Source organism: Elaeis guineensis, chromosome 7 (assembly GCF_000442705.2).
Source record: "Elaeis guineensis isolate ETL-2024a chromosome 7, EG11, whole genome shotgun sequence".
NCBI classification, from domain to species: Eukaryota; Viridiplantae; Streptophyta; class Magnoliopsida; order Arecales; family Arecaceae; genus Elaeis; species Elaeis guineensis.
Window position 1 is genome coordinate 7366092 of NC_025999.2, and position 9074 is coordinate 7375165.

The 9074-nt window shown below is 40.3% G+C and overlaps 2 protein-coding genes across 2 annotated transcripts; both read left to right on the forward strand.

Annotated features, from left to right (window-relative positions):
- Positions 1–2139: 2139 nt before the first annotated feature.
- On the forward strand, positions 2140–3039 carry LOC140859192 (putative germin-like protein 2-1). Its single transcript, XM_073260826.1, has 2 exons — positions 2140–2277; positions 2392–3039. The coding sequence occupies exons 1-2, from the start codon at positions 2166–2168 to the stop codon at positions 2925–2927; spliced, it is 648 nt and encodes a 215-aa protein (XP_073116927.1). The 5' UTR covers positions 2140–2165; the 3' UTR covers positions 2928–3039.
- Positions 3040–7717: 4678 nt separating this feature from the next.
- Positions 7718–8614, forward strand: LOC140859223 (putative germin-like protein 2-1). The gene is made up of 2 exons (XM_073260894.1): positions 7718–7852; positions 7967–8614. Exons 1-2 carry the CDS (start codon positions 7741–7743, stop codon positions 8500–8502), a joined length of 648 nt encoding a protein of 215 aa, XP_073116995.1. The 5' UTR covers positions 7718–7740; the 3' UTR covers positions 8503–8614.
- Positions 8615–9074: the final 460 nt, after the last annotated feature.

The window sequence follows — 9074 nt, forward strand, 5'->3', positions numbered from 1 at the left end:
AAGTCTTGCTAAGCACATGGATCACCACCTCATGTACTAGGTACATGCAGATGGTACTCACCGCCTGCATTTGTAGTCGTCTCCAATCCTGCACCTCTATGGTGGTCGGCTTCTCCTCGCATAAGAGAGCATCAATTAGCTCTTACTGGATGAGCACGTCCTTCACCCTTGCCTGCCACAAGGAGAAATTGCTCTTTCCATCAAACTTGTTGATCTCCATCTTGATTGATCTTGTCTTCTCCATCTTCAATCTTGCTCACCACCACTGCAATCAGCATCTTTGTACCATCTCACTCTGATACCACTTGTAAGGTGGATGTCTGGCCAGGACACCATCTCGCAGGATCTTTTCGATACCATGCGATGCAGCAAGAAGAAAAAAGAAATAAAATAGAAAACAACCAAATACGTAGATCAGCCAAAAAAGAGCTCGCCTCCACGGGACATGCAAACTTCAGTATGAGAAAATAAATATTACAAGATGAGATTTCATCCTCAACTCTCGTATATCCAATTTCTCCTTCACAGAAAGTTCTCCCTAACAAAAGCTCTCTCCCTAGGAAGACTCCTCTGAACCCTTGAAGTGATCGCTGTCTGCTGTCGAGGAGCCTCACTCCTCTCGATATGATGTCTGCTTTCTCTCTGGTTTGGGTTTTCCGCAATTGACGAAGCTGTGCATGACCATCAGGCCACCATTACATCGTTCTGTTCCTTAATCAGCCTTTTAAAGGCTTAAAAGCCGATTAGAATAGGATTAGGAATCATTAGAGCACTCAAACAATTCTCCAGATCGTTGGATCGAAATCAGAAGCAACCCACGCCCTCCGATCGCACATTGATCCACGGAATAGTCTGTGGACTGTGAGAAATACATGAGAAATACCCATGCGGTCCACTCACTCTCCTGTGCACTATTCGGTCCACCGTGGATCGGGCAATCTTGGGCCCTGAACCCGCACGCTCGCGTGGGCCTGGGCCGCGCCCGCATGCTCGTGCCCTTGGGCTAGGGCCCCACCCCGTGCGTTGGGTCGGGCTCTGCACTCGCAGGCCGGACGCTGCCGCACACCGCCGCTCCGCTGGCCCGCCACCAGCTGTTGCCGATCTTCCACTGCTTCAAACTTCGTGCCAGCTTCGATCATCCAGACTCTGTTTGGGATGATCTTAGTCTCGTTAGACTCCATTTTTCATCGCGAACCTCGCTGTGGGCTCAATATGGACCGAATCTTGAAGCATCAAATCCTAATATAATTAATAGGTTAAAAGTTGATTTCAAGTTTGAATATAACTTGGTTGATATTCGAGTCGAATCGAGTAGAGTAGAATCGATTTCTAATTTTATCTATTTTTTATAAAGTCGAAGTTTGAAATATTAACACCCGATCGATCTTGAATGAGTTTAAAGTCCGAATATTTAAATTAAGTTGAGCCTAAATTTTCAACTACTCAATTTGATTCAGTTGGATTGCACTCTAGTTTTTTATTTTTTATTTTTTGTTTTTATTTTTATTTTTATTTTTATTTTTATTTTTGTTTTTGTTTTTGTTTTTTTTTTTTTTTGTATTGCGGTAACATGGATTGCACTCTAGTTAACTCACCGTTGTGTTTTTGAATTAAACGTACGCTCAAAATTTTTCATGTAAAAAGCAAGGTGTCGTTGAGAAAATCAAAAAGATGAGGTGTCGGATACCACAAAAAAAAAAAAATGAGGTGTCGTTACATCATTATTGCTTTGGAAAAAATGCGGTTGTGTGGCACAAAAGGTCTCGTCAACGTATTCTCCAACAACTCCAAAGTATTTTTGTTGAAAGAAGACGGGATCAGAAATTATACATAATAATATAGAATAAAAGAAACCAGCATCCATGTGTGGATGGTTAACTCGACGATGCAACCCTTCCTTCTCCCTTGTGTGGACCACTCCGTCATAATTTTCTACCCACTGTCATCAGCGAGACTTCTTCAAACTTTTACCTGGTCAGTAGAAAACCATGGCACGCAATTTACACAGCATGGTTTGATTTTCTTCTTTTTTATAAAGTCGCATGACTAAATCAAGCCTTGCAAAAGGCCTATTCCCAATCTCCCCCTATATATATCAACTCCTCCCATGACACCTTGTTCCATATCCCTTGGCTATTCTCCAGCTAGGTAGAAAGAGATAATAGATGGCTGCCCATTTCCTCTTCCTTGCTCTCCTTACTCTGGCTTCATCTCATGCCATTGCTTCTGATCCTAGCCAACTCCAAGACTTCTGCGTCGCTGATCTTAACTCAGATGGTACTCCTGCTCATCAACCATTAATTTTATGAGTTGTGACATTTGTAATTATGCATGCATAACGTAAGGTTTTATGCATTCTCCAAGTACTAATCGTTTTTATAATTGTTGCAGTGTTTGTAAATGGGTTTGTCTGTAAGGACCCGAAGCAGGCCAAAGCCGAAGATTTCTTCTTCTCTGGACTTGACAAGGCCGGTGACACAGGAAACAAACCTGGGTCTAATGTGACTCTAATCGCTGTGAACCAAATTCCCGGGCTCAACACCCTTGGCATCTCACTAGCTCGTCTAGACTTTGCACCCAACGGTCTCATCCCTCCTCACACCCATCCACGGGCTACTGAGATCCTTACGGTGTTGGAAGGCACACTCTATGTCGGCTTCGTAACATCCAACCCCAACAACCAGCTCTTCACTAAGGTCCTTAACAAGGGTGATGTGTTCGTATTTCCTCAAGGTCTCATCCACTTCCAATTCAACTATGGGAAGACCAATGCTGTTGCCCTTTCTGGTCTGAGCAGCCAGAACCCCGGTGTGATCCTCGTACCCAATGCAGTCTTTGGAGCGAAGCCACCCATCTCTGATGATGTTCTTGCCAAGGCCTTTCAATTGGATAAGAAGACTGTAGATTGGCTCCAGGCCCAATTCTAGATGGACACCAGCAACTGGGCAACTGCATGAGAACTACTTGATATCTGATACTTGGATTGGCATTTTTTGTATTGTATGGTTTGAATAGGCAAACATTGTCCTTTTGTTTTCACATATTTGTTTGAGCTAAGGATTGATTTTTTTGTATTGTTTGGTTTGGATAAGAAATCATTGTCCTTTTGTTTCCATATATTTGTTTGAACCAAAATATGTTTGCTATATTTTATTAGTAAAGAGAAATACTTTTATCAGTTAATATTTGTCTTGCTTCTGGCATAGAGATCAGGATGGACTTCTCGTTGTAATGAATTGGCTGGGACTGCTCGTTTTAGTTGTCTCATCAACTTCAAAAGCTTCAACATGCACTTCTTCACCTCAAAACATACCAACAAAGCAAGCACTCAGTTCTTTAGGAATCATGATCACTCCTTGTGGTCACGCCATGAGGACGAAGATGTAAACGCTGAAGAAATATCGTCTGAAGATGTAAACGCTGCTTGTCCATTCATTTTAGTTGCTCGATCTGTGTTTAAGGTTTTCTGTGATTTCTCTTAAATTATTGACAATTTTGACACTGCTTAGCCTTTAGGTTTTTAATCTAAATCTTTGATCAGTTGGGCTTTCAGTTAACCACCTGGTATCTGACAATGCACTATAATTAATTCTACAATATAGATTGTTTACACTCAAAAAATTAGTTTAAATAATTAGAATGGTATATGTATTTTTAACCGCTTGATGCGGCTAGTGTCACACCCCGAACCCAACACCCGAGTCGGATACGTGATGGCCGCACACTCCTTAGAGCAAGCCCTAAAGAATATGCAAGGCCAAATTAAATCATTACAACCTTATCAACCATAATATTTAATTTCAACAATAATTCATAAAACCTTGCATAATTACAAATTAAATTTCTTCAATCCTCTAATCAGGTACTATGACACTCTATCTATCCATCTGCTCACCCATAAATCTAAGCTATAGCCAATCATGAACGTCCTATAACTCTGAGAAGAAAAAGAAAGATGAAGAGGTGTGAGCTTTACAGCCCAGTAAAAATTTTCATATCACACTGATATAATAATATAATCTAAAAATAAAGATAAATAATAAAATATAAAATCCAATGTTCAATGTCCAGAATAATACAAATATCCATAAATTTTCTATATTGTTAAAATAGATGCATTATCATATGTTAACAGGTGAAACACTTTTATTCAACAATTATTTTATGTCTTATCTTTTTATTTCTCTTTTCATAATCACATGATTTTTAACATTTTCTTTCTGGCTCTGGACTAACCAAGTCTATACCTCAGTCATCATCCGGATCGAATCCACTTAAAAAGCCTTTCAAGGCTGTCCCAGGATGAGCTCCTGGACGGCTGTCCCACGTACGAAAGTTCGTGAGAGGCTGTCCCAGGCATAAGCTCCGGCGGGCTATCCCAGGCATAAGCTTCTAGCCGGTTGATCCACCTGTAAGCCAATGGGGGCTGTCCCAGACATAAGCTCCTGGCGGGCTGTCCTAGGCATAAGCTCCTGGCCGGCTGTTCCACATGACAAGGCTAGTCCATATCATATATCTCTTTCTTTTCATTTAATCATTATGTGTTGATTTCATCAAATCAATTCCGACTTGCATTATGATCAATTCAGATATGTCATATCCATATAATCATGCCATCAATCTCTGATACATATATATTGACATAACATACTCATGCTCAAAATCAAATAACAGTATCTCCGGTATAATAAATTCATCGATCTCAAATCCGACGATGCAAAACCAATGATGCAAGACCAACAGTAAAATAGCATATATATAATAGTGATCATGTACAGAGATTCTTACCTTTACCAGTGACTGATTCAAGCACAGAAATTAATTTTCTTCTTTGATTTATGAATTTCTTTAACAAAATATTCCACTCGATATCATATGCAGACAATCATCTCTTCATGATCTTGATCAATATAAAAATCACATATAGAGAAATTACCGATAATCGATCCTAATAACACAAATCGAGGACCTCTCTTAGGATTAATCAAAATTAAAATTTGTCTAAGTATCTGGATCCTCCACTGATCCATAAGACTTCTAGAAAGAGAAAATCTATGAAGAGAGTGAAAATTCTAGAGAAAAAATTAGAGAGAGAAAGTAGAGAGAGAATCTTTGTATCCTTTCGATGAGGTAATCATGGTCGAGATCATCAGAGGTCATATCAAGGTGATTCAATATGGATTAACCATGATTGATGTTATCAACTTCGAATAAAGATCGGATCGAGATCTAATCTACTGCACGAATTTTGAAGCAATCTCAGATCATCATATTTTCATATCAATTTTATCCTAGGATTCATGATGAAATCAGAGAGAGAAAGATACTAGAGAGATAAAATTCATAAAGAGAGAGAAAGGTCTAGAGAGAGAATCTAGAGAGAGAATCTAGAGAGAGAATATAGAGAGAGGAGAGCGGAAAGAGAGAAAAAGGAGGGAGAGAAGAGAGAGAAAATTCTCTTTTTCTTTTTTTTTCTATTTTTCTTTTTCTCTTTCTCTTTTTCTTTTTCTTTTCTTTTCTTTTCTCTTTTTCTTTCTTCTTCTTTCTTTTTCCTTTTCTTCCCGCGGCCTCCCTTGGGCCGAAACAGGGGAAGACCGTGAGGTCCACCCCTCCAGTGACCCGGGCTCTGACGAGGTGGGTGGCTTCATCGCAGGTCAGGCAATGATGGCCGTCCATGCGAAGCCGGCCGACGATGGAGTTCGACCGGCAAGCTTTTCTTTTTTTTTTTCAAAAAATAGGGGATCCACCCCTTTTCTTTTTATTTTTCGATCATTGGTCGGTCACTGGTGGCCAAGACCTTCAGAGAAGAGGGATAGAGATATAAGGGTCCGATCTTGGGGATGAGACGCCGCAACCGACGGTGCCAGTGGCCGAAAAAGAGAGGAAAGGGTTCCAGCCGAACAGGGGTTTCCTGTTTCATGGAATTTTTGGCGATCCCGATGGCCGGCGAGGAGTCTAAAACCATGGGAAGAAAGAGAAGAGGGAGAGGAAGAAAGATTGAACCCTCACCTGAACTCCGATGGCCTCTTCGACCTTCGATTTTCGACGAACACAAGAAGAGGTTGCCGTGGCTTCCAAGGGAAAAAGAGGAGGAATCAAGCTTGAAGATCGCCGGTGGAGGTTTGAGAGGGAGAAGGAAGGCTTATTTATAGAGGATCCTAGAGTTTTAAGAGTACTAGAACTCTTCTCCGATCGGGATTCATCGGAGAAGAAGACTCTCTTCAGGAGTCTTCTTCCGTTCCTCTTTTTTTTTTTTTTTGAACTGTGGGCTGATTCTGGGCCCAATTGGGCCGGGTGTTACAGCTAGCCTCTCCAAGTACTACGATTTTGATCTGTAAGCAGTTTAAAGATACGAAGTCACATCCAGTGGTTCAGATCTTTGATGTTAGATCCCTATCCTTGAATCATAACCACTCCAGAATTTGAGTAGAAACCCATACGCTGGATCCTTGTCAACCTTTCTATTTTTATATACATATGTACATACATGTTAGACTACTACGTATTGTATATAGTGTATATTATATGCACGTAACCTTGCTACTAAGCTTACATCATGATTATTGTGATCCCCATGTATATGTGGTTCTCTCCTGATACAATTCCAAGATAGAATGAGAGTTCTTCGCCAACCATTCTCTTGGCTTAATCCTACAACACAGTATCAAGCATATTCATCGATCATTCATGCATCTCCAAAACAAGCTTCCCTCCCATCTCTGAAATGAGCTTCAAGACTAAGTCTCATACTACTGCTTTGAGATTTTGACAACATCATACTTTGATGGGTGCACTTATACTACTACTTCGAGATTTTGACATTATCAAACTTTGATGGCTGCACACTCTATCTTCGGCTCTCTAGTTTTTTGGATTTGAGTTTCACATATTCATTTTCCACTATTCACCTATGGCCATGTGAAAGTCATTAGCCTATGTGGCAAACTTTTTATAAATTTAGCATAGTAGAGAGTGAGACTACATATAATAAACCCATGTAAAGCAAGAATAATCATCAATGAATGTAACATAATAGCGGTTTCTATCTTCAGAAACAGAAGGAGAAGGAACCCACATATTTGAGTGAAATAAATCAAAGGATGAAATAACTATGGACTTACTCAAGCAAAATGAAGTCTCACTTGTTTTCTAAGAACACAGCCTTCATAAGGCAGGATATCTAAACTACAAATAGAGCCTAAGACATCATTACGAACTAAAGTAGTAGAATGATAACCATAAATATAACCTAGATGACAATGCCAGGTATCAAAAGTAGAAGGTGTCGTTACATCATTATTGCTTTGGAAAAAATGCGGTTGTATGGCACAAAAGGTCTCGTCAATGTATTCTCCAACAACTCCAAAGTATTTTTGTTGAAAGAAGACGGGATCAGAAATTATACATAATAATATAGAATAAAAGAAACCAGGATCCATGTGTGGACGGTTAACTCGACGCTGCAACCTTTCCTTGTCCCTTGCGTGGACCACTCCGTCATAATTTTCTACCCACTGTCATCAGCGAGACTTCTTCAAACTTTTACCTGGTCAATAGAAAACCATGGCACGCAATTTACACAGCATGGTTTGATTTTCTTCTTTTTTATAAAGTCGCATGACTAAATCAAGCCTTGCAAAAGGCCTATTCCCAATCTCCCCCTATATATATCAACTCCTCCCATGACACCTTGTTCCATATCCCTTGGCAATTCTCCTGCTAGGTAGAAAGAGATAATAGATGGCTGCCCATTTCCTCTTCCTTGCTCTCCTTACTCTGGCTTCATCTCATGCCATTGCTTCTGATCCTAGCCAACTCCAAGACTTCTGCGTCGCTGATCTTAACTCAGATGGTACTCCTGCTCATCAACCATTAATTTTATGAGTTGTGACATTTGTAATTATGCATGCATAACGTAAGGTTTTATGCATTCTCCAAGTACTAATCGTTTTTATAATTGTTGCAGTGTTTGTAAATGGGTTTGTCTGTAAGGACCCGAAGCAGGCCAAAGCCGAAGATTTCTTCTTCTCTGGACTTGACAAGGCCGGTGACACAGGAAACAAACCTGGGTCTAATGTGACTCTAATCGCTGTGAACCAAATTCCTGTGCTCAACACCTTTGGCATCTCACTAGCTCGTCTAGACTTTGCACCCAACGGTCTCATCCCTCCTCACACCCATCCACGGGCTACTGAGATCCTTACGGTGTTGGAAGGCACACTCTATGTCGGCTTCGTAACATCCAACCCCAACAACCAGCTCTTCACTAAGGTCCTTAACAAGGGTGATGTGTTCGTATTTCCTCAAGGTCTCATCCACTTCCAATTCAACTATGGGAAGACCAATGCTGTTGCCCTTTCTGGTCTGAGCAGCCAGAACCCCGGTGTGATCCTAGTACCCAATGCAGTCTTTGGAGCGAAGCCACCCATCTCTGATGATGTTCTTGCCAAGGCCTTTCAGTTGGATAAGAAGACTGTAGATTGGCTCCAGGCCCAATTCTAGATGGACACCAGCAACTGGGCAACTGCATGAGAACTACTTGATATCTGATACTTGGATTGGCATTTTTTGTATTGTATGGTTTGAATAGGCAAACATTGTCCTTTTGTTTTCACATATTTGTTTGAGCTAAGGATTGATTTTTTTGTATTGTTTGGTTTGGATAAGAAATCATTGTCCTTTTGTTTCCATATATTTGTTTGAACCAAAATATGTTTGCTATATTTTATTAGTAAAGAGAAATACTTTTATCAGTTAATATTTGTCTTGCTTCTGGCATAGAGATCAGGATGGACTTCTCGTTGTAATGAATTGGCTGGGACTGCTCGTTTTAGTTGTCTCATCAACTTCAAAAGCTTCAACATGCACTTCTTCACCTCAAAACATACCAACAAAGCAAGCACTCAGTTCTTTAGGAATCATGATCACTCCTTGTGGTCACGCCATGAGGACGAAGATGTAAACGCTGAAGAAATATCGTCTGAAGATGTAAACGCTGCTTGTCCATTCATTTTAGTTGCTCGATCTGTGTTTAAGGTTTTCTGTGATTTCTCTTAAATTATTGACAATTTTGA

Coding starts and splice junctions, on each gene's coding strand:
- LOC140859223 (XM_073260894.1), top strand. CDS start 7,741: ATGGCTGCCCATTTCCTCTTCCTTGCTCTCCTTACTCTGGCTTCATCT. Junction 7,853..7,966: donor CGCTGATCTTAACTCAGATG/GTACTCCTGCTC, acceptor TAATTGTTGCAG/TGTTTGTAAATGGGTTTGTC.
- LOC140859192 (XM_073260826.1), top strand. CDS start 2,166: ATGGCTGCCCATTTCCTCTTCCTTGCTCTCCTTACTCTGGCTTCATCT. Junction 2,278..2,391: donor CGCTGATCTTAACTCAGATG/GTACTCCTGCTC, acceptor TAATTGTTGCAG/TGTTTGTAAATGGGTTTGTC.